The 26,317-nt window shown below is 36.2% G+C and overlaps 1 protein-coding gene across 7 annotated transcripts in view; it reads right to left on the bottom strand.

Annotated features, from left to right (window-relative positions):
• Positions 1-2,443: 2,443 nt before the first annotated feature.
• The window catches only part of RNF180 (ring finger protein 180), a 278,353-nt gene continuing 254,479 nt past the window's right edge, over positions 2,444-26,317 (bottom strand). For 6 of the 7 annotated variants that reach the window (XM_070476741.1, XM_070476743.1, XM_070476738.1 and 3 more), the window contains one exon: positions 2,444-3,478. In XM_070476741.1, the coding sequence (XP_070332842.1) occupies positions 3,279-3,478 (200 nt within the window). In that variant the 3' untranslated portion in view covers positions 2,444-3,278. Of the gene's footprint in view, positions 3,479-14,462; positions 14,581-26,317 lie in introns of all 7 variants that reach the window. The other variant, XR_011491252.1, reaches the window with a different exon arrangement.

The raw sequence follows: 26,317 nt of genomic DNA, 5'->3' as shown, positions 1-26,317 counted from the left end.
ATTTCATTTCCTTGTTTTGTGTATGTGCATATACTACACAAACGCACATATATATAAGCATGGGTACATAGACATCTCTTACTGGCCAATGAAAAAGATGAACACAGGGATTTTAAGTCCTAGCTCAAGCTCTGCATCAATGACCGGATGTGACTTGAGAATGCTCCTCCAGACTATGACTCCTTTTGAAAAGGCTATTCTATTTATGTAAGGGTTGTAGCTGATAAGTCATGTCCAACTTTTTGCAACCCCATGGACTGCAGCACGCCAGCCTTCCCTGCCCTTCACTATCTCCTGGAGTTGGCTTAAATTCATGTCCATGGAGTCAGAGATGCTCTCTAACCATCTCATCCTCTGTTGCTCTCTTCTGTTGCCTTCAGTCTTTCCCAGCATCAGGTAAGGATATATATATATATATATATATATATTTGGATTTAGCTTGTATATACAGAGCTATGGCTCAGAGGGTAAAGCATCTGCCTGCAATGCCGGAAACCCGGGTTCAATCCCTGGGTCAGGAAGATCCCCTGGAGAAGGAAATGGCAACCCACTCCAGTACTCTTGCCTGGAAAATTACATGGACAGAGAAGCCTGGTAGGCTACAGTCCATGGGGTCGCAAAGCATTGGACACAACTGAGCGACTTCACTTCATAAACTGATATGTATCACTGACCTAATAAATATATTTTAGTAATCAACTTTATTTCTCTGAGAAATCTGTATCTGTAATACAATTTATTTTACTTTTGTTGTTGTTCAGCCACTCAGTCGTGTCCGACTCTTTGCGACCCCATGGACTGCAGCACGCCAGACTCCCCTGTCCATCACCAACTCCCAGAGTTTGCTCAACTCATGTCCATTGAGTCAGTGATGCAATCCAACCATCTCATCCTCTGTCATCCCCTTCTCCTTCAGCCTTCAATCTTTCCCAGCATCAGGGACTTTTCTAATGAGTTGGGCCTTTTCTAATGAGTTGGCATCACGTGGCCAAAGTACTGGAGCTTCAGCTTCAGCATCAGGCCTTCCAATGAATATTCAGGACTGATTTCTTTAAGATTGACTGGTTTGATCTCCTTGCAGTCTAAGGGACTCTCAAGAGTCTTCTCCAACACTACAGTTCAAAAGCATCAATTCTTTGGTGCTCAGCCTTCTTTATGGTCCAACTCTCACATCCATACATCAAAGATCCATAACTTTGACAAATATATGGACCTTTGTTGGCAAAGTAATGTCTCTGCTTTTTAATATGTTGTCCAGGTTTGTCATAGCTTTTCTTCCACAGAGCAACTGTCTTTTAATTTCATGGCTGTAGTCACCATCTGCAGTGATTTTGGAGCCCAAGAAAAATAAAGTCTGTCACTGTTTCCATTGTTTCCCCATCTATTTCCCATGAAGTGATGGGACTGGATGCCATGATCTTAGTTCTTTGAATGTTACTTCATGTATAATTGCAATCAATTTTTAAGTTAGAAATGAATGAAGGCATATTTGCTAAAGCTTATAAGCCAGGATTTGCTTGGGAAATGGCTACAATTTATTTTAAAGTTCTTAAAATGTTGCTCCCCACATATGTTTTGTTAATTTTTCCTGATGTATATTTTAAGAAGGCAATATTTTGCCTTATACAATATCATCTTTACTTTGATAGAAATTAGTGATTATAAATACCCATTTTTATTTTTGTAAGATAATACTGAATTTTGCCAACAATGCTGTTTTACCAAGATATAGTTTAGTCACTAAACTGCAAGCATTATATATACACATATATATTTTACTATAATATTTGAGTGATGATTTATCTGTTTCTAAAATGTATTTAGTCTTCTGATTTCTGGATTTGATGGTATCTAATTTACACTATTTTCTTTCACAGATATAATTTAAAACACAATAAACAATGTTAGAATAGACTTTTGTATCACTCTTCCATATTTTTCTTAGAACACCACATACTGTCAGTTAAATGCTTGTATTCAAATATAGTCAGCAATTGGGACAAAATTGGACTTTCTGTAGACTGCAATCTCAATTTGTTTGAATGACGGTAGTATTTTTAGTTCCATGAGAGGGTCACTTACTTTATGTTAAAATATGCCCACTGCCTTACCAAGTATATGGCATCATAGTGTAGAAATGTTGAATTAGTAGTTCAAAATAAAAACTTTGGTTCTCGGTTACACAAAGACCACCTAAATGATAGAAATAAACAAGCTTACTTCTCTGTGCTTTAGTTTTTTCACTTTTTCACTGGACTACCTATCCGGATTCTCTTTTGTACTGGGATAATTCAGATCTCCTTTTTAAAAAATATTAATATGGGAAAACTAATTCCAAGGAATACTGTAATAATAAAAATAAGCCAAGTTTTCGTTTTATAAACCCTTAAGCCTATTTCCAAAAATACTTATTCTAGGCATAAAATTAGGTAATAACAATGAAAAAATTTAAAAGCCACTCTTTATTGTACATTTACAATATATTTGACAACCTCCAAGTTAAAAGAATCACTAAATTAATTACAGTTTAGACATGCATTGCTCTGAAAGTCAGTAACTTTTTAATTTCTTCTGGTGAGTAATCCTGCAATTGGAAAAGTGTTAATATAGTTTTCTAAGTCTTTGTTGGTGTGAATTAGTCTCAGTTTTATTTTTTTATTTTTCCTTTTTTTTTTTGTTTCTGTTTACTATTCTATTCTTGTAATAGTTTAAAATGCTGCACTAATGATATGATTAGGTCTGTTAAAAAAAAAGTATAGTCAGCTGTGTCAGTAATAGAAAGGAAATGAAGGACATAGAGATCACTGGAAAGCAAAACTGAATATACCCTGCTAGATTAGTTCCCAGAGAAGATGGTTTATCTTTAATGTATATAACTTGCCTGAGAGTAGGTGATGATTACTAAATAGTTCATAATTAAAGATAATATCTACTCATTATCATTTCATTTTGTGTTTTTAGTATTTTTAAGTGGAGGGAAAACCTCATCTTTACAATATGTGTAAAAGTGACATTGTAAAATTAGAACCACAAACCCCAAATCAAGGAGAACTGTAAAATTAATAGTGTATTGTTGCTAAGTGCTAATAGATTAGATCTTAAATCAAGTTTAGTTTGTTACATGAAACATTCATAAATAAATCCATTCTCATATTTTCTATAAACACCAACATTTTATATAATACATTATAAAAACTTCAAAGCACATTTTAAAAATGTTTAAGTATTGTTATCTACATCATTTGTAATTGTGCAACAGTATTAAGGTATGAAAATTCCTAAAATGGAAAGAAAAAATAGCAAAGAAAGCAGAAAACAATGAACCCAATGACCCAGTTCACTGAATAAATATAGATGATCACCATATCCATGTCAAACCACCATCCACGGCTGTCATCCTCAAAGTGCAGATAATCCATCCTGTGTGCCCCATGTGGAAACTGCCTTCTTGTAACTGGAGCTGCACGTCTGTGGAAACCTAGAAGATATATGAACATACCATTTAAAGCCCATTAAATTCAGATAAGTGCTCAGAAAGGAAGCTGCATTATGAACATGAGTATCATGACCAGAGCTTTATCTTAATTTCTCAAGGCATATATTGTATTCCATACAGTTTTTCTTTTTAATGATAAGCAACTATCAGAAGTCTTTTTCAATTAAAGCTTCTAAGGGGGACAGTAAAATTAGCAAAAAGCATGGAATACAGAGTCAAGAGACTATTCTTTTTAAAAAACTGAAGTACAGTTGTTCTACAATACTAGTTTCAAGTATGTAGCATACAATTTAATATTTTTATACATTATACTCCACTTAAAGTTGTAATAAAATATTGGCTGTATTTCCTGTGCTATACAATATATCCTGTAGCTTATTTTAATACATAGTAGTTTATACTTCTTAATCTCCTACCTCCTCCTGTCTTCCTTCCTTGCCTATCCCCACTGATAACAACTAGTCTGTTCTCTTTATAAGTCTGTTTCTGTTGTGTCATATTTACCCATTTTAGTGTTTAGATTCCATATGTAAGTGATAACATACAGTAGTTGTATTTTTCTGACTTATTTCACTAAGCATAGTATCCTCCAGGTCTATCCATATTGTTGCAAGTGTCAAAATTTCATTCTTTTTTCAATGGCTGAGGAATACTGCATTGTGTGTGTATGTATATCCCATCTTTATCCATTCATCTGTTGATGGACACTAACATAGGCTATTGTAAATAATGCTACCATGAACACTGGGTACATCAGTTCAGTTCAGTCGCCCAGTTGTGTCCAACTCTTTGCAACCCCATGCACTGCAGCAGGCCAGGCCTCCCTGTCCATTGCCAACTCCTGGAGTTTACACAAACTCATCTCCATCGAGTTGGTAATGTCATCTAGCCATCTCATCCTCTGTCACCTTCTTCTCCTCCAACCTTCAATCCTTCCCAGCATCAGGGTCTTTTCCAATGAGTCAGCTCTTTGCATTAGGTGGCCAAAGTATTGGAGTTTCAGCCTCAACATCAATCCTTCCAATGAACACTCAGAACTGATCTCCTTGCAGTCCAAGGGACTCTCAAGACTCTTCTCCAACACCACAGTTCAAAAGCATCAATTCTTTGATGCTCAGCTTTATTTATAGTCCAACTGTCACATCCGTACATGACTCCTGGAAAAACCATACATAGCTTTGACTGGACAGACCTCTGTTGGCAAAGTAATATCTCTGCTTTTTAATATGCTGTCTAGGTTGGTCATAACTTTTCTTCCAAGGAGCAAGCATCTTTTAATATCATGGCTGCAGTCACCATCTGCAGTGAATCTCTAGCCCCCCAAAATAAAGTCTGACACTGTTTCCACTGTTTCCCCATCTATTTGCCATTAAGTGATGGGACCGGATGCCATGATCTTAGTTTTCTGAATGTTGAGCTTCAAGCCAACTTTTTCACTCTCCTCTTTCACTTTCATCAAGAGGTTCTTTAGTTCTTCACTTTCTGCCATAAGGGTGGTGTCATCTGCGTATCTGAGGTTATTGATATTTCTCCCGGAAATCTTGATTCCAGCTTGTGATTCTTCCAGCCCAGCATTTCTCATGATGTACTCTGCTTAGAAGTTAAATCAGCACAGTGACAATATACACCCGTGACATACTCCTTTTTCTATTTTGAACCAGTCTGTTGTTCCATGTCCATTTCTAACTGCTGCTTCCTGACTTGCATACAGATTTCTCAAGAGACAGGTCAGGTGTTCTGGTATTTCCATCTCTTTCAGAATTTCCCCTAGTTTGTTTTGATCCACACAGTCAAAGGCTTTGGCATAGTCAATAAAGCAGAAGTAGATGTTTTTCTGGAACTCTTACTTTTTAGATGATCCAGCAGATGTTGGCAATTTGATCTCTGGTTCCTCTGCCTTTTCTAAATCCAGCTGGAAGTTCATGGTTAATGTATTGTTGAAGTCTGGCTTGGAGAATTTTGAGCATTACTTCACTAGCTTGTGAGATGAGTGCAATTGTGTGGTAGTTTGAACATTCTTTGGCATTGCCTTTCTTAGGGATTGGAATGAAAACTGACCTTTTCCAGTCCTGTGGGCACTGCTGAGTTTTCCAAATTTGCTGGCATATTGAGTGCAGCACTTTCACAGCATCATCTTTTAGGATTTGAAATAGCTCAACTGGAATTCCATCACCCCTACTAGCTTTGTTCCTAGTGATGCTTCCTAAAGCCCATTTGACTTCGAATTCCAGGATGTCTGGCTCCAGGTGAGTGATCACACCATTGTGATTATCTGGGTCATGAGATCTTTTTTGTACAGTTCTTCTGTGTATTCTTGCCACCTCTTCTTAATATCTTCTGCTTCTGTTATGTCCATCCCATTTCTGTCCTTTATTGAGCCCATCTTTGCATGAAATATTCCCTTGGTATCTCTGATTTTCTTGAAGAGATCTCTAGTCTTTCCCATTCTGTTGTTTTCCTCTATTTCTTCGCACTGATCACTGAGGAAGGCTTTTTTATCTCTCCTTGCTATTCTTTGGAACTTTGCATTCAAATGGGTATTTCTTTCCTTTTCTCCTTTGCTTTTGGCTTCTCTTCTTTTCACAGCTATTTGCAAGGCCTCCTCAGATAGCCATTTTGCTTTTTTGCATTTCTTTTTCTTGGGGATGGTCTTGATCCCTGTCTTGTGAATATATCTTTTCAAATTACTGTTTTTGTTTACTTCAGTAATATATCCAAGAATGGAACTGGAGTACCAATTGGTAGTTCTATTTTCCATTTATTGAGGAAACTTCATACTAATTTACATTGTGGCTGTACCAATTTACATTCCTACTAACAGTACTAGAGTATCCTTTTCTCCAAATTCTCATCAATGTTATTTGTGGTCTTTATGATGGTAGCCATTCTATAGGTGTGAGATGATACCTCATTTGCATTTCTTTGATGATTAGTGATGTTGAGCATCTTTTCCTATTGGTCATCTGTATGTCTTCTTTGGAGAAATGTCTGTTCAGGTCTTGTGTATTTTTTAATCGATTGTTTTGATATTGAGTTGTATGAGCTCTTTATATATTTTGGATATGAACTCCTTATTGGTTATGTAACTGGCAGAAATTTTAAGAGACTAATTTTGTTCTGTCATTTACTTGGGCCAAGTTAATTGATCTCTTTGGTTTCAGATTTCTCATCTATATTATCTAATGATTTAATTAAAAAATTGTGAGGTTCATTTTTTTGATATTGAGCTGCATGAACTGTTTATAAGATTTAGAGATTAATTCCTTATCAGCTGTATTGTTTGCAACATTTCTTCCCATTCTGTGGGTTGTCTTTTCATTTTGTTTATGGTTTCTTTTGCTATGAAAAGCTTTTCAGTTAGGTCCCATTTGTTTACTTTTGTTTTCATTTTCATTATTCTAAGAGAAGATTGAAAAAGATATTGTGGTAATTTATGTTAAAGAGTGTTCTGCCTATATTTTCCTCTAAGAATTTATAGTATCTGGTTTTACATTTAGGCTGTTAATTCATTTTGAGTTTATTTTTGTGTATGGTGTTAAAGAATGTTCTAATTTCATTTTTAATATGTAGCTGTCCAGTTTTCTCAGCATCATTTATTAAAGAGACTGTCTTTTCTCCATTGTATAGTCTTGCTGTCTTTGTCATAGATTAATTGACCATAGGTGCTATATGGGCTCTCTAGCCTGTTGCATTGATCTTAATGTCTGGTTTTGTGTCAGCACCATACTGCTTTAATGACTGTAGCTTTGCAGTGTAATTTAAAGTCAAGGAACCTACTCCTCCAACTCTGTCTTTCATTCTCAAGATTGTTTTGGCTCTTTGGGGTCTTTTGTGTCTCCATACACATTTTAAGAACAACCCATGAAAAAAATGAGCAAAAGACCTAAATAGATGATTCTCCAAAGAAGACTTACAGTTGACCAAGAGGCACATGAAAAGATGCTCAACATCAGTAATTATTAGATAAATTCAAATGAAAACTAAAGTGAGATATCACCTCACACCAGTTAGAATGGCCATCAGCAAAAATCCTACAAATAACAAATGCGGGAGGTGTGGAGAAAAAGGATCCCTTTTTACATTGTTGGGGCTTCCCTAGTGGCTCAGAAAGTAAAGAATCTGCCTGCAGTGAAGAGACCTGGGATCAACCCCTGGATTGGGAAGATCCCCTGGAGAAGAGAATGACTACCTAGTCCAGTATTCTTACCTGGAGAATTCCATGGACAGAGGAGCCTGGTAGGCACAGTCCATGGGGTTGTAAAGAGCTGAATACAACTGAGTGACTAACACACACGCCTGCACTGTTGGTGGGAATGTAAACCGGAACAACCCCTATGGAGAACAGTATGGAGGCTCCTTAAGGAACTAAAACCAGAGCTACCATATGATCCAGCAATCCCACTCTGGAGCATGTATCTGAAGAAAAACATGGTAAAAAAAGATACACGCACTGCAATGTTCAATGCAGTGCTGTCTACAATAGCCAAGATATGGAAGCAACCTAAATGCCCATCTACAGGTGAATAGCTATAGAAGATGTGTTATATATACACAATAGACTATTACTCAGCCATCAAAAACAATGAAACAATGCCATTTGCAGCAAAATGGGTCAGTTCAGTTCAGTTGCTCAGTCGTGTCTGACTCTTTGTGACCCCATGGACTGAAGCACACCAGGCTTCCTCGTCCATCACCAACTCCTGAAGCTTGCTCAAACTCATGTCCATTGAGTTGGTGATGCCATCCAACTATCTCATTCTCTGTCATCCCCATCTCCTCCTGCTTTCAATCTTTCCCAGCATCAGGGTCCTTTCCAATGAGTCAGCTATTCACATCAGGTGGCCAAAGTATTGGAGCTTCAACTTCAGCATCAGTCCTTCCAATGAATATTCAGGACTGATTTCCTTTAGGATTGACTGGTTTGATCTCCTTATAGTCCAAGGGACTCTCAAGAGTCTTCTCCATCCCCACAGTTCAAAAGCATCAATTGTTCAGTGCTCAGATTTCTCTATGGTCCAACTCTCACATCCATACATAACTACTGGAAAAACCATAGCTTTGACTATACAGATCTTTGTCAGTAAAGTAATGTCTCTGCTTTTTAATACATTGTCTAGATTCATTGTAGCTTTTCTTCCAAGGAGCAAGCGTCTTTTAATTTCATGGCTGCAGTCACCATCCATGGTGGTCTGGTACCCCCATCTCTTTCAGAATTTTCCACAGTTTGCTGTGATCCACAGAGTCAAAGGCTTTTGTGTAGTCAATGAAACAGAGTTTTGTTTTTTAAGTCTCTTTCTTTCTCTATGATCCTACGAATGTTGGCAATTTGATATCTGGTTCCTCTGTCTTCTAAACCCAGCTTGTATATTTGGAAGATCTCAGTTCACCTACTGCTGAAGTCTAGCTTGAAGGATTTTGAGCATAACCTTACTAGCATGCAAAATAAGGGCAATTGTATGGTAGTTTGTACATTCTTTGGCACTGCCCTTCTTTGGGACTGGAATGAAAACTGACCTTTTCCAGTCCTTTGGTTACTGCTCAGTTTTCCAATTTTTCTGACGTGTTGAGTGCAGCACTTTAAGAGCATCATCTTTTAGGATTTTAAATAGCTCAGCTGGAATTTCATCACCTCCACCAGCCATGTTTATATTATTTACATGCTAATTATTTGCCCAATGACAACCAGGGTTTGGCTGACAAATAGTGAACTTTATTTTTTAGAGACCTAAAAAAGATAGGCTTTTTTTAAGACGTTAAAGGCTTTTTAAAGATGAATAATATGATATGCCAAAGCCTTTGACTGTGTGGATCACAATAAACTGTGGAAAATTCTGAGAGATGGGAATACCAGACCACCTGACCTGCCTCTTGAGAAATCTGTATGCAGGTCAGGAAGCAACAGTTAGAACTAGACATGGAACAACAGACTGGTTCCAAATAGGAAAAGGAGTACGTCAAGGCTGTATATTGTCACCCTGCTTATTTAACTTCTGTTCAGAGTACATCATGAGAAACGCTGGGCTGGAAGAAGCACAAGCTGGAATCAAGATTGCTGGGAAATATCAATAACCTAAGATATGCAGATGACAGTATCCTTATAGCAGAAAGTGAAGAACTAAAGAGTCTCTTGATGAAAGTGAAAGAGGAGAGTGAAAAAGTTGGCTTGAAGCTCAACATTCAGAAAATTAAGATCATGGCATCTGGTCCCATCACCTCATGGGAAATAGATGAGGAAACAGTGGAAACAGTGGCTGACTTTATTTTTTTGGGCTCCAAAATCACTGCAGATGGTGATTGCAGCCATGAAATACAGATGCTTACTCCTTGGAAGGAAAGTTATGACCAACCTAGACAGCGTATTAAAAAGCAGAGACATTACTTTGCCAACAAAGGTCTGCCTCGTCAAGCCTATGGTTTTTCCAGTGGTCATGTATGGATGTGAGAGTTGGACTATAAAGAAAGCTGAGTACTGAAGAATTATTGCTTTTGAACTGTGGTGTTGGAGAAGACTCTTGAGAGTCCCTTGGACTGCAAGGAGATCCAACCAGTCCATCCTAAAGGAGATCAGTCCTGAGCGTTCATTGGAAGGATTGATGTTGAGGCTGAAACTCCAATACTTTGTCCACCTGATGCGAAGAACTGTGTCATTTGAAAAGACCCTGATGCTGGGAAAGATTGAAGGCAGGAGAAGAAGGGACAACAGAGGATGAGATGATTGGATGGCATCACCTATTCAATGGACATGGGTTCAGGTAAACTCCTGGAGTTGGTGATGGACAGGGAGGCTTGGCGTGCTGTGGTCCATGGGGTCGCAAAAAGTCGGACATGACTGAGCAACTGAACTGAATATGATTATTAATATTAGATCTACTGTCTACTAATTTTATCTGTGCTTATTAGTTTCAGTGGGGACAACACAATAAACTAAGCAGAAAATATATATTCTGGCATATGCTAGTAACTCTGGTGATAAAATTTCTGTAAGGCTCAAGCTTGAAGTAGATTCTGGTTCATTCTTTTTAATAACTCATTTAATAAAAACAAAAGTAATGTTGAATATTCTGCTCCAGATCAGGTTTCTTATTCTCATAGAAAGGTTGCATCTACCTGAGTTATCATTATGGTTACTTAAAGCCAAGTTTCTTTGATCAAGAACAATCTTAAATTATTGTTCACATATGTTTTATATTCTATAACAGAAATTGTATATATTTTAAGGTGTAAAGTAGGATGATTTTATATATAATATATAGTGAGATGATTATTATAATCAAGCTAACTAACATATCCATCTCCTTTTTTGTTGTTTTGAGAGTACCTGCTGTCTACTTTCTTAGCAAATATCCACTGTCTTTGCTGAGATACATGGTTCGTATATATTTTTTCCCAAAACCATGGACTATGATTCATTTTGCTTGTTTCCTTTGCCATGCAGAAGAAGCTTTTTAGTTTGATATAGCTCTGCTTGTTTATTTTTGCTGTTGTTGCCTGACCTTTTGTGTTCTTATCCAAAAATAATGACTGGAAAGGCCCATGTCAAGGAGCTTATCCTACATGGTTTCTTATAGAGTTTTATGGCTGCAGATATTACATTTAACTCTTTAATCTATTTTTGAATAGAGTTTTGTGTATGGTGTAACACATGGATTCAGTTTCACTCTTTTGTGTGTGGCAATCCAGTTTTCCCGATACTATTTATTGAAAAGAGTATCCTTCCTTTCCCCATGGTGAAAATATTCCTGACCCCCTTACTAAAAGTTAGTTGATTATGTATATCAGGATTTACTTTTGAGGTTTCTACTGTGTTCCATTGGTCTATGAGTCTATTTTTATACCAATGCCATACTGTTCTGATTAGTATAGCTTTGTAATATAGTGATATCATCAAGTGATACCTTCTACTCTGTTCTTTCTCAAGGTTCTTTTATTTGGGATCTTTTGTGGTTCCATATAAGCACTGCTGCCAATAAAGCTTGTGGTGGTGATGGAATTCCAGGAGAGCTATTTAAAATCCTAAAAGATGATGCTATTAAAGTGCTGCATTCAATTTGTCAGCAAATTTGGAAAACCCAGCAGTGGGCACAGGACTGGAAAAGGTTAGTCCTCATTCCAGTTCCCAAGAAGGGGAGTACTAAAGAAGGTTCAAACCATCAGACAATTGCACTCATCTCCCATGCTAGGAAGGTTATGCTCAAAATCCTCCCAGTTAGGCTTCAGCCTTACATGAACTGAAAACTCCAGATGTTCAGGCAGATGTGTTTAGAAAAGGCAGAGGAACTAGAGATCAAATTGCCAACATTCTTGGATCATAGAGAAAGTAAGGGAATTCCAGGAAAACATCTAACTCTGTTTCATTGACTAACTAAAGCCTTTGACTGTGTGGATCATAACCAACTGTAGAAGCAACAGTTAGAACCCTGTATGGAACAATTGACTGGTTCAGGATTGAGAAAGGAGTATGATAAGGCTGTTTATTATCACTCTGTTTATTTAATTTATACACAGAGAATATCATGTGAAATGCCAGTCTGGATGAGGTACAACCTGGAATCAAGATTGAAGGGACAAATATTAACAACCTCAGATACGCAGATGATACCACCGTAATGGCAGAAAGTGAAGAGAAACTGAAGAGGCCTCTTGATGAGGGTGAAGGAAGAAAGTGAAAAAGCTGGCTTAAAAGTCACTATTAAAAAAAAAACTAAGATCTTGGCATCTGGTCCCATCACCTCACATTAAACAGAAGGGAAAAAGGTGGAAGCAGTGACAGATTTCCTCTTCTTGGGCTCTAAAATCACTGTGGATGTTGACTGCAGCCATGAGCTTAGAAGGCAATTGCTTCTTGGAAGGAAAGCTATGACAAATCTAGACAACGTGTTAAAAAGCAAAGAGATTACTTTGTTGACAAAGGTCCGAATAGTCAAGGCTATAGTCTTTCCAGTTGTCATGTATGGATGTGAGAGCTGGACATTAAAGAAGGCAGAGTGCCGAAAAATTGATGCTTTCTTTTCTTTCTTTCTTTTTCATTTATTTTTATTAGTTGTAGGCTAATTACTTTACAATATTGTAGTGGGTTTTGTCATACATTGACATGAATCAGCCATGGATTTACATGTGTTCCCCATCCCTCCTCCCACCTCCCTCTCCACCCGATCCCTCTGGGTCTTCCCAGTGCACCAGGCCCGAGCACTTGTCTCGTGCATCCAGCCTGGGCTGGTGATCTGTTACACCCTTGATAATATACATGTTTCGATGCTGTTCTCTCGAAACATCCCACCCTCGCCTTCTCCCACAGAGTCCAAAAGTCTGTTCTGTACATCTGTGTCTCTTTTTCTGTTTTGCATATAGGGTTATCATTACCATCTTTCTAAATTCCATATATATGTGTTAGTATACTGTAATGGTCTTTATCTTTCTGGCTTACTTCACTCTGTATAATGGGCTCCAGTTTCATCCATCTCATTAGAACTGATTCAAATGAATTCTTTTTAATGGCTGAGTAATATTCCATGGTGTATATGTACCACAGCTTTCTTATCCATTCGTCTGCTGATGGGCATCTAGGTTGCTTCCATGTCCTGGCTATTATAAACAGTGCTGTGAACATTGGGGTGCACGTGTCTCTTTCAGATCTGGTTTCCTCGGTGTGTATGCCCAGAAGTGGTATTGCTGGGTCATATGGCAGTTCTATTTCCAGTTTTTTAAGAAATCTCCATACTGTTCTCCATAGTGGTTGTACTAGTTTGCATTCCCACCAACAATGTAAGAGGGTTCCCTTTTCTCCACACCCTCTCCAGCATTTATTGCTTGTAGACTTTTGGATAGCAGCCATCCTGACTGGAGTGTAATGATACCTCATTGTGGTTTTGATTTGCATTTCTCTGATGATGAGTGATGTTGAGCATCTTTTCATGTGTTTGTTAGCCATCTGTATGTCTGCTTTGGAGAAATGTCTGTTTAGTTCTTTGGCCCATTTTTTGATTGGGTCATTCAAAAAAAGGGACCCAATCAAATTGATGCTTTTGATCTGTGATGCTGGAGAAGATTCTTGAGAGTCCCTTGGAAACCAAGGAGATCAAACCAGTCGATCACAAAGGAAATCAACCCTGAGTACTCTTTGGAAGGACTGATGCTGAAGTTGAAGCTCCAGTACTTTGGCCACCTGATGTGAACAACTGACTCACTGAAAAAGACCCTGATGCTGGGAAAGACCGAAGGCAGAAGGAGAAGAGGGCGACAGAGGATGAGATGGCATCACTGATTCAATGAACATGAACCTGGGCAAACTCCGAGAGATGGGAGGGATAGGGAAGCCTGGTGTGCTGCAGCCCATAGGGTTGCAAAGTGTTGAATACAACTTGGCAACTGAACGACAATGTAAGTCTATACCAATTTTACAACTGTTTCTTTGAAAAATGCCATTGGCATTTTGATAGGGATTGTATTGAGTCTGTGTTTTGCTTTGAGTAGTACAGACATCTTAACAATAATTTTTAAATTTCATTTTTTTATTGAAGTATAGTTTCCAGTTATATGGTAATATGTTATAGGCATACAATAAAGTGATTCACAATTTTTAAGGCTACATTCCATATACAGTTATTATAAAATATTGGCCATATTTTTTCCATGTTGTACAATATATCCTTATATCTTATTTTATACCTCTCACTTGTAGTTTGTATCTCTTACTCCGCTACCCCTATATTAATTCTTTTAATCAGTAAATATGGAATAGCTTTTCATTTAGTTGTGCTAGCTTCAATTTCTTTCATCAATATTTTATAGTTTTCAGTGTTTACTTATGTAGATTAAAAACATGAAATTAAAAAGGAGATAAATGTTAAGTGGTATTTTAGAATAAATTTAATAGCCATATCTCAAATAACTTTTTAATAATTTCTAATATTTTTGGTTGACTTGTTATCATATTTTTGATTGTTTTTATAGCTTACAAAAAACTTACACTAGAATGATGTGTCAGCTCTTCTATTTTTTTCTTTGCCTTATCAGTATTAGCTTCAATCTGACTTCTTTGTAGGATTATATTTGAGTTTCTTGTCTACTTTGTGTTGGTAGAGTAGCTGAAATTAGATAATATAGTCCAAAATTCATTAAACTGGTAAATGTAAACTTCAACATATTGCAACACCTTGAAAACTAATAAACTAATGAAGACTGCTATTTTCAGACTTAGAGTTTTCCTTGGCTAATATTACATACCATCATAACATGTTAAGTAAGAATGTCGGTGTCAGTCCTCACTAATTATTAGTAAAGTTTAACTTCTGTTTGAATAAACATTACATAAATTTTAATGTTATTTTCTCACAATCCAAAGGATTGCCTTGCACCTTGCCTGTAGGCATTCTATTTTGGAGACCATATCTAGGGGATTTCAATCCTAACAGCTTTTTACAACTATCTAACCACTCTTCTCTCAACTGTAGTCAAAACTTTAAGAGGAAAGGCACCTTTTTGTTTGTGTAGGAGACAGGGGAAGTGGCAAGAGTTTTTCTCTTATTCAGAAATTATTCTAATACATTTTACTTGCTTATATCTCATGATTTTATTATCTTCATAAAACACAAATGTTCCAAAGAAGTTTATATACCTTTTCAAAAATCTTTTCACAAATATAGATTGGAGAACAGGTAACACTGTTACTGGAAATTATCACCATTACTACTATACTCTAAAATATGTGATTTTTCTGTCTAAAAGGAGTATGTAGAGACCTTAGATTCTCAAAAATCTTTTCACAAATATAGATTGGAGAACAGGTAACACTGTTACTGGAAATTATCACCATTACTACTATACTTTAAAATATGTGATTTTTCTGTCTAAAAGGAGTATGTAGAGACCTTAGATTCTTCAGATGCAAAAGTCTCAGTTGGTTGGGTTACAGAATCATGCTGGTTCCACACTGCAGTCTCAGTTACTCTTGATATCTTGGTATAATTACTCATAGTGCCTCTTTTACTCTAGAAGTGTCCTTAAGAGTAGTAATTTCCTTTATTGATGGAAAGAGAGAAAAAAGGCAGTGCAGGAAGATTCTGAACTACAACATCTGAACACCAGGAGGCGATACTGACCCAAGTGGCTTATGCAATATGGTTTTACAGGAAAGGTGGCTAATGATCAGTACTTGATTAATGTTAATTTCTTCACGGTTTTTTTTAAAGTGGGGAAGGAGTGAGTAGGTATTTGTAATAATTTTGGAATTTTCACAACTGTAAACTGAATGAAATGATTATAATTTCTAAATCAAAATCAGACTAAAAGAAAATGACCTCATTGACTCTATTACTTAGTAAATATTAGATTATGACACTAAAAAACTGCTAGAACATTCATCACTGCAGATTCCACTGTAAAATGATGATAATAAAAGTACCTAATTCATTGGGCTAATATGAGGATTAGATAAATTAATACATATAAATTAATACATGCTAAGCACATTCCTGACCAATACTAAAGTTTCAATAAATTATTCTTATTTTTAATTAATATTGTAACTGTTCCTTTCAATATGAAAAGCAGCTGATTTTCTCAGTTCTTGTTCTTCATATTATGTGTGTCTTTTGTGAATAAATCAATATATTTAGCATTGTTTGCTCAGACAAATGGTGAGAAACTTTCCTTCAAGTATGAGTTGATTTCCCTAAGGCAGTCGTTAACTTTAAATATACTGTCAGAATATCAGATAGTGAAACTATGGAAAATTAAAATTTATGAAGATTATATGTACTATCACTTAGAGGCTGAGGATTTAGAGATATTTTTAGACATGGTTCCTGTCTAAAGAAACTCATACTCTAGAACAGTTTATCAATCCTTTTTTGTTTGTTTGTTTCATTATCACCCCTGTAAGGAGGACAAAAATAGTTAAATTAAAATTTAACTAACTATTCTAATCAGTAAATCAAATTAAACCCAATTTCTCTCTACTGAGAGAAATTTTAAATAAGGAATAAAAATTTTTCAGGTAGGGTTGAGCTCGTGAACGCCAAAAACTACTGTGATATCTAAGATTTTTTTAGTGCTCCAAGAACCAGTTTTTGCCCCCATTAGAAGTGCATGGCATAAGAGACAGCACACTTAAAAACATATAACAGTCAATGTATATATTATATATAATCAGTTCATTCCAAAATTGGATTTGAATTGGAATTAATGGAGTGAGAAGTTTCTGCACCAGGAAATCCTCACAGACTTAAGCACTCCTTACTATTTAGTGATAACTTGATAAAATGAATTTGGTTTAAAGAATAGCCAGTATTATTAGCACATTTTAACTATGGTATGTCAAGGTAAAGGACACTTTTCCACTACAGTGGAAATCATACTCTTCAAGGAAATTTGGATTTTTGTGCCAATACTAAACATACTCATTATTTGATCAAGTCAAAACAGTTCCTCTGTATTGACATACATATATTCATATGATTTTCTCCTTTAATCTGTTAATGTGATGAATTCAAAAGTAGATTTTTTAAAATGTTAAACAATTTTAAAAAGACCTGTTACAGTGATGAATTAAGGTGATAAGATTTTCAGTGTTTCATCATTCCCTTAAATCCAGGATAAATTCCATGTGTTTATGGTACTGGTTTTTACACATTGATGAATTCAACTTCATTTATTTTATGTGGCATTTTTATGCCTATGTTTGTAAGGAAGATTGGTCTATAATTTTCTGCTTTATGCAATATTTGCCTGGATTGTATCTCATGATTTTATTGTCTTCATAAAACTTGCTGGCAGTTAGGTGACAATTCCCTGTGGATCTCTGTGTGTCTGCGTATCTTGCGAGCAAGAGGCACTGACTGTCTCTGACACTGTTCTCTTTTTACTCTCAAAAATGGTCTGCATAAAATTAGAATTCTTGGTGGTTTGATAAATCTAACCTATAAAGCCTATTATCTTTTCAGGTGTGGTATAGAATTTTAAATATCAATTTCTTTAATAGTTGTTGGTATACTAATGTTTTCTAGTTATTCTTGAGTATGTTTGGTAATTTTTATATAGCAGTATCCATTCTATTCAAGTTTTTAAGTGAATTAGACTAAAATTTCCCTGGCTGTGGTACATTTAGAGCTTTTCACAAATATCCTGGTCTCCTAAATGCCTGGCTTATTTACACTTCTCTGTCCTTATGATTTAGGCATGGCATGAGACTTGACAAAAGAAAATGAATGTCCAGAGAAGATATTGTGTGTGTTGTTTCTGGGTAGCACATTCATCAGTTTGAGATGATGCAGCAGTCTCTCTCCCTCCTCCAGAACAATCTGTAATGTATCAGGCAGAGGCTGCTCTGTCGTCCTGGGTCCTAAAGCTCAGGATGGTGCGGAGCAGAGCACCCAGGGGTTAAGAGAGAAACTAATTCTGACTGGAAATAATGAAGTGACTTTTAGAATTATTAAAGAAAATTATGATAATCACGAAGTTGAAACTGATTTGTTTTCTCACTGGGGGGAAAAAAAAGATAAAGCTTTTGGACAAATTCATTGCATGAAATCAAAGAGTAAGAACTGTGAAGAAAATCTCCAAGTCACTATCAGATTTAGAAAAAATATAACGAAGAACCAGCATTCCAGAATCTCATACAGGTACTTCTGCCTATTCATAAATTCTATTTTGTCAAAACCGTTTTACCTCAGAAGGATTTCTCTTGTGTTCTAGAAAGCAAAGCATGACTTTTTCTTTGCAAAATATGGTTCAAATTTATATTTGCCATCAAAGACCATAAAGTACTATATTTTGAAGATTCAGAGCCAGAAAGACTGTCAACAATTATCTATTTCATTTTTATAATTTTAGTATCCTGCACAGTGCTTTGAGGATGGAGTGTTTGTTTGCAGAATGTTCGTTGAGTGGATGGGTGAATGCCTGTATATAAGGATAGACTTCAGAGAAGAGAATGAATCATTAGCATATTTTGAGAATGTCCCAAATCAAGCTTCTTAACTACATTTTCAGCATGTACTGAATATTATTATAAATATATTTGAAATACATTTTATAGTTTTTATGAAAAAAATTCTTTAGAGGTCAATTCAGTTCAGTTCAGTTCAGTCTCTCAGTCATGCCTGACTCTTTGTGACCCCATGGACTGCAGCACGCTAGGCCTCCCTGTCCATTACCAACTCCCAGAGTTCACTCAAACTCATGTCCATTGAGTCGGGGATGCCATTCAACCATCTCATCCTCTGTCGTCCCCTTCTACTCCTGCCTTCAATCTTTCCCAGCATCAGAGTCTTTTCCAGTGAGTCAGCTCTTCACATCAAGGTGGCCAAAGTATTGGAGTTTTAGCTTCAGCATCAGTCCTTCCAACAAATATTCAGGACTGATCTCCTTTAGGTTGGACTGGTTGGATCTCCTTGCAGTCCAAGGGACTCTCAAGAGTCTTCGCCAACACTGCAGTTCAAAAGCATCAATTCTTCGGCACTCCGCTTTCTTTATAGTCCAACTCTCACATCTGTACATGACTATGGGAAAAACCATAGCTTTGACTATACAGATTTTTGTTGGCAAAGTGATATCTCTGCTTTTTAATATGCTGGGTAGTTATGTCATAGCTTTCCTTTCAGAGAGCAAGCATCTTTTAGTATCATGGCTACAGTCAACATCTACAGTAATTTTGGAGCCCAAGAAAATAAAATCTATTACTGTTTCCACTTTTTCCCCATCTATTTGCCATAAAGTGATGGGACCAGATGCCATGATCTTAGTTTTCTGAATGTTGAGTTTTAAGCTAGCTTTTTCACTCTTTTCTTTTACCCTCATCAAGAAGCTCTTTAGTTCCTTTTCATTTTTGGCTATTGGAGTGGTATCATTTGCATGTCTGAAGTTGATGATATTTCTCTTTGAAATTTTGATTCCAGCTTTTGATTCCAGCTTGTGATTCATCCAGCCCAGCATTTCTCATGCTGTACTCTGAATATAAGTTAAATAATGCAAGATGAGAATATACAGTCTTGTCTTACTCCTTTCCAAATTTTGAGCCAGTTTATTGTTTCATTTCTGCTTCTAACTATTGTTTCTTGGCCTGCATACAGGTTTCTCAGGAGACAGGTAAGATGGTTTTGTATTTCCATCTCTTACAAGAATTTTCCATTGTTTGTTGTGATCCACACAGTCAGAGGCTTTAGCATAGTCAATGAAGCAGAAGTAGATGTTTTTCTGGAACTCCTTTGCTTTGTCCGTGATCCAGAGAATGTTAGCAATGTGACCTCTGTTTCTCCTGCCTCTTTGAAACCAGCTTGTACATCTGGAAGTTCTTGGTTCATGTACTGCTGAAAAAAAGGAGGTATATCCTATCCTTTATCTGTGATGGGACAGACGAAATATTAAAGCTTGGTGTTTTATTGTTTTGCATATTACATAGTAAATTTGATGTGTAAAAACCTGATTGACATAAGGAAGCCTTAGCAGTGGTGGCTATTTTTAGTCACAAGCAGGTATACAGTTACTCTGTTAATAGACATGAAAAGTTAATGCAAAATGGATTTTAAATTTCATTTCATTTTCTATATCTTTAGGATCCCAGAATCAAACATTTATTAATCCTGCCAAATTAGCTTTTTATATAGAATAGATTAATATATATTGCAGACTGCAACATATTCTATAACACATGATTTACTTGGAATATAGTTTATAAAGTTATCAGGCTAAATTATATAATTCTTAACTGTTTTGTTTCTGTAACCAGGTATGAAGTGAGGATCACATCTTTTTTAAAAGAGAGTATTTTTAACTCTGATAAAACACAAGTAACATGAAATTTGACTTTTCTAGTATGCAATTCAGTGGCATTAATTACATTCACAAAGTAATTATCGCCACTATTTATTTCTAAGAAAATTTCCCATCACCACAAAGAGAAACTCTGTACCATTAAACAATAACTCCCCAATTGCCTTACTCTCCTTTGCTCCTGGCGTCTCTAATCTACTCTTCTGTCTCTATGAATTTGCCTATTCTAACATATTTCATGGGCTTTCATGATAAAGAATATGTCTGCCAATATAGGAGACATGGGTTTGATCCCTGAGTCAGGAAGATCCCCTGGAGAAGGAAATGGCTACCCACTCCAGTATTCTTGCCCAGAAAACCCCATGGACAGGGGAGCCTGGTGGGCTACAGTCTGTGGGGTCGCAAAGAGTCAGACACGACTGAGTGACTAAACAACAATAAGATATTTCATAGACGTGCAATCATACAATATTCATCCTTTATGCTGGCCTATTTCACTTATCATTTTAAAGGCTCACTGATAGTATGTAGTATATCAAAACCTCATTCTTTTTTATGGCTGAATAATATTTCATTGTATGTATATACCACATATTGTTTATCCATTAATTTGTTCTTATGTACTTGGGTTGTTTCCATCTGTTGGCTATAGTGAATAATGCTGCAATGAACACTGGCCAACAAGTATCTGTTTTGAGTCCCTTTTTAATTCCTATGGGTATATACCCTAGAGTAGAATTGCTATGTCACATGGTAATTCTACGTTTGGCGTTTTGAGGAAACTCCAAACTTTTTTTTTCAGCAAAATATATCATTTTGCATCCCTGTTAGCAATACCCAAGGGTTCCAATTTCTGCACATCCTTGCCAACACTTGTTATTTTGTTTTTTATTTTAAAAATTATAATCATAGTAATAGGTGTGATTTTCACTGTCATTTTGATTTATATTAATCCCCCTAGTGACTAATGATGTTGTATAATTTTTCATGTGCTTATTAGCTATTTGTATATATTCTTTAGAAGTATGTCTATTGAAGTCTATTGACCATTTTTTAATTGAGTTCTTTGTCTTCTTGAGTTCTTTATATATTTCAGGTATTAAACCATTATCAGATATGATTTGCAAACATTTTCTCCCATTGTGTGGGCTATCTTTTCACCTTCTTGAAAATGTTCTTCTGATGCACAAAATTTTAACTTTGATGAAGTTCAATTTATTTGCTTATGTTTTGGTGTCATATCTAAGAATCTACTTGCCATGAATATTAACCTTTGTATTTTCTTTTAACAGTTTTATGTTTTACATTTAGGCCACTGATCTATTTTGAGTTAGTTTTTGTACATAGTATGAGGTTAAATGGTCTAATTTGTCCTAGAATTATTTGTTGAAGAGACTCTCCCCAATGAATGGCCTTAGCACCCTTTCCAAAAACCAAGTGGCCATAGACATATGGGTTTATTTCTAGAATTATTATTCCATTCTATTCCATACTCTTTTGCTAGTACTGTTCTGTTTTGATTCCTATAGTAAGTTTTGAAAATGAATGTGTGAGTCTCCAACAGTGTGGTTTGTTTTCAAGGTTTTTTTGTTTGTTTGTTTACTCAGGGCCCTTTGATATTAAGGACCAAGTTTTCCATTTCTACAAAAAGGGCTCTTGTAATTTTGATAGACATTGCATTGAATCTACAGATAGCTGTAGCTAGTACTGATATCTTAAAAATATTAAGTCTTCTAATCCATGAATACAGGATATCTTTCCTTTTATTTAAGTCTTCTTTAATTTCTTTTAGCTATGTTTTATAGTTCTCATTATATGTCTTTCACATCCTTGGTTAATTTTTTTCCTAGTTATTTATTTTAGATGCTAGCAGAAGTGAAAGTGGTTTCTTAATAACCTTTTCAGGTTGTTCTGTATTGGTGAGCACAACTAATTTCTGTGTGTTGATGCTGTAACCTGACACTTTGCTGAATATTTTATTAGCTCTAATAGTTTTCTTTTAGATTCTCTGGGATTTTTTTCTGTATAAGTTTATTTCTACCTTTCCAATTTGAATTCCTTTAAATTCTTGTTCTTATCTATCTGTTCTGGTTAGAATTCTTAACACAGTGTTGAATAGCAGTGGTGAAAGCAGGTATCCTTATCTTGTTTTTAATCTTAGGGGGAAATCTTTTAGTCTTTCACACTGGGTTTGATGTTAGCTGTATTTTTTTCTAAATAAATGCCCTTTGTCATGTTGAGGAAGTTCCTTTTTATTCCTAGTATTCTGAATTTTTTGCAGAAAAAAAAAAGTGATTTTGTCAAATGCCCTTATGCATTTTATGGCATATTACATTGGTTTTCTTATGTTAGACCACCCTAGCATACCTGGGATAAATACCATTTGGTCATATTGTACAATCAGTTCGCCAGTAATTTTTGGAGGATTTTCCATCTATATTTATAAGGGATATTGGTCTGTAACCTTTTTTTGTGATGTTTTATACAGCTTTCAAATTGGGACAATACTGATCTCCTAGAATGAGATAGGAACTATTCTCTTCTCTTCAGTTTTGTGTAAGAGTTTAAGAAAGAATGGTGTTACTTCTTTACATTTTGGTAAAATTCACCAGTGATGTCATTTGGTCCCTGATTTTTTTGGGGGGGGATTTTTGATTATTAATTCAAGTTCTTTATGTGTTGAGGTTTTCTATGTATTCTTAAGAAGTTTAGCTACTTTGTGTTTCTAGAAATTTGTTCATTTCATCTAGATTATCTAATTTGTTGTCCTATAACTGCTCATAGTATTCTCTTACACTATTTTTCTCTTCTGTAAGGTTGGTAGCGATGCCTCTACTTTACTTCTGATTCTAGTTATTTGCCTCTTCTTTTTTTGTTAGAATCTAGCTAAAGGGTTGCCAACTCTTGATCTTCTAAAAGAACTAACTTTTGGTTTTGTTGATTTTCTCCATTGTTTTTCTATTCTATATTTCATTTACCTCCATTCTAATCTTTTTTAGTTCCTTACTTCTGCTAGTTTTGGGTTTGGATTGCTCTTCTTTTACTAGTTCCACAAGCTATGAAATTATGTTATTGGTATGGGATTTTTGTCTTTTAATGTAAGTGTTTTATAGCTATAAATTTTACTCTGAGCACTGTTTTGCTGCATCTCATAAGTTTTTGTATGTTTTATATTTTCACTCATCTTGACATATTTTTTCCTTCAGTTTTTTAATATTGAATATATTTGACATATGGGCTTTCCGTGGCTCAGATAGTAAAGAATTCCACTGCAGTGCAGGAGACCAGGCTTTGATCCCTGGGTCAGGAAGATCCCACTCCAGTACTCCTGCCCGGAGAATCCCATGGACAGAAGAGCCTGGTGGGCTCAGTCCATGGGGTTGCAAAGAGCTGGATATGACTGAGCAATAACTCTTTCACTTCATATTTGACATATAACATTCTGTAAATTTAAGGTGTCAATTTAATACACTTATACATTGTAATATGATTGCCACTGCAGTAATACTTAGCATCTCTATCACACTGCATAGTTATCCCTTTTGTTCAGTGTGCGGGATGTTTAGTCTCTCAGCAAGTTTGGTTGTAGTACAACATTCATTAGGCTGTGCACTAGATCTCTTTGGCTTATTTATTACTTGTTACAAGGTTGGACCCTTAAACAACTTTAATCTTATTCTTCCACATTCCCACTATCCACTGCTAACCATCATTTTACTCTTTTTTTGTGTGTGAGTTTTACTTTTTTAGAGGCCACACAGGTCACTTTATACAGGATTTGTTTTTCTCTGACTTATCTCAGATGGCATAATTTCATTAAGGTCTATGTTGAATAGTCCATGCATGTTGTCACAAATCTCAGGACATCTTCCTTTCTCATGGTTGAATATAATTCCACTGTATATATAACATCATATATTTCTTATCCATTCCTCCATTGATGGGCATTTAAGTTTCCATATCTTGGCTATTGTGAATAATGCTGAAGTAAAAATGGGTATACATATATATCTTCAAAATCCTGTTTTCATTTCCTTTAGGTATATACCCAGATGTGGAATTGCTAGATGATAGATTTTTAATGTTTTAAAACCTCTATGTTATTTTCCATAGTGGCTGAACCAATTTAAATTCCCACCAACAGTATATAAAGGTTCTCTTTTCATCACATCTTCACAAGCATCTGTTGCCTCTATCTTCTGAATGATAGTCATCCTAATAGGTGTGAAGTGATATCATGTTTTTGATTTGCATTTCCATGATGATTAGTGATGTTAAACATCTTTTTAGGTTGGCTATTCTTATGTCATCTCTGGAAAAATCTCTAGTTCTGCCATTTTAAAAACTGGATTGTTTATCTTTTTTTATTAGTTATATAAGTTCTTTATATATTTTGGATATTAATCCCTTATAATATGGCTAAAATTTTTCTCCCAGTCTGCAAGTTGTCTTTTAATTTCATTATAAAAAGAAAACATGCTGGTGGCAGAGTATAGGGAGGTGTGGGCTTGGCATTTGGGGCACTGGGTGTGCTCATGGCTCAGTAGGGAGATCTTTGAGTTAAGGAGCATCAGAGGTCTATGGCTTGACCTTTTGTTGAAATTCCTGGGCAGACAGCAGAAACTGTGTTCCTTCAGTTCTCCGTGTGTGTCTCCCTCCCTTTTCCGTGACCTCCTGGGGTCATGGTGGTCTCTCGTCAAAAAGAACACTGTTCTGTCCAGCTGCAGCCTGTGTGGCCTGGCAGACTTTCACTCACCACTCTCTTTCCACCTCCTTTTAGAGTAGTGACTCCTGCCAGGTACTGCTGCTGTCTCCCTTGGCGTCACAGCCTTTTCCAAAGTCCAGTCTACCCACTTCCGGATGCACAGATGGATGGATCTTGTGAGTGTCCAGAGGCATTTTTGTTTAGTTACAGATATCCAAAGAGCTCTAAATTGAAGGGAAGATAAAAAAGGCACTCACACTGCCATGACAGTGACATCGCTCCATCTTGAGGTATCTTCTAATTTCCTCTGCACTTTACTCTTTGACCCTCTGGTTGTTTAAGATGTGTTAATTTCCACATATTTGTGAGATCTTCAATTTTCCTTTGTTGGTTTCTAGTTTATTTCATTGTGGTTAAGCAAATACTTTGATTTCAATCTTTTAAAATTTTTCAAGACAAGTCTTGTTGCAGTACCATGTCTTTTTAACTTTTATGAATTTTATAAATTTAAGTCCAAAAAATGAATATGATTTACTTATTTTTCCCCTTAATTTTGGAGGACTATACTACTTGTCATTGTTATGTATTTTCTAATGTTATGGTTACGTTTTTATATATAACTATGTTTTATACATAATATGGGTTTATATTTGGAGAAGGAAATGGAAACCCACTTCAGTATTCTTACCTGGAGAATACCCATGGACAGAGGAGCCTGGCAGGCTACAGTCCATGGGGTTGCAAGAGTTGGACATGACTTAGCGACTAAACCACCACCACCATCAGTCAGTTCAGTCGCTCAGTCGTGTCCAACTCTTTGCAACCCCATGAATCGCAATGCGCCAGGCCTCCCTGTCTATCACCAACTCCCGGAGTTTACTCAAACTCATGTCCATCAAGTCGGTGATGCCATCCAGCCATCTCATCCTCTGTTGTCCCCTTCTCCTCCTGCCCCCAACCCCTCCCAGCATAAGGGTCTTTTCCAGTGAGTCAGTTCTGCATGAGGTGGCCAAAGTATTGGAGTTTCAGCTTCAGCATCAGTCCTTCCAATGAACACCCAGGACTGATCTCCTTTAGGATGGACTGGTTGGATCTCCTTGCAGTCCGAGGGACTCTCAACAGTCTTCTCCAACACCATAGTCCAAAAGAATCAATTTTTCGGCGCTCAGCTTTCTTCACAGTCCAACTCTCACATCCATACACGACCACTGGAAAAACCATAGCCTTGACTAGACGGACCTTTGTTGGCAAAGTAATGTCTCTGCTTTTTAATATGCTATCTAGGTTGGTCATAACTTTCCTTCCAAGGAGTAAACGTCTTTTAATTTCATGGCTGCAATCACCATCTG

This window comes from Odocoileus virginianus, chromosome 14 (genome assembly GCF_023699985.2).
Source record: "Odocoileus virginianus isolate 20LAN1187 ecotype Illinois chromosome 14, Ovbor_1.2, whole genome shotgun sequence".
Taxonomy (NCBI): Eukaryota; Metazoa; Chordata; class Mammalia; order Artiodactyla; family Cervidae; genus Odocoileus; species Odocoileus virginianus.
This window is presented reverse-complemented; position numbering and strand designations above follow the sequence as displayed.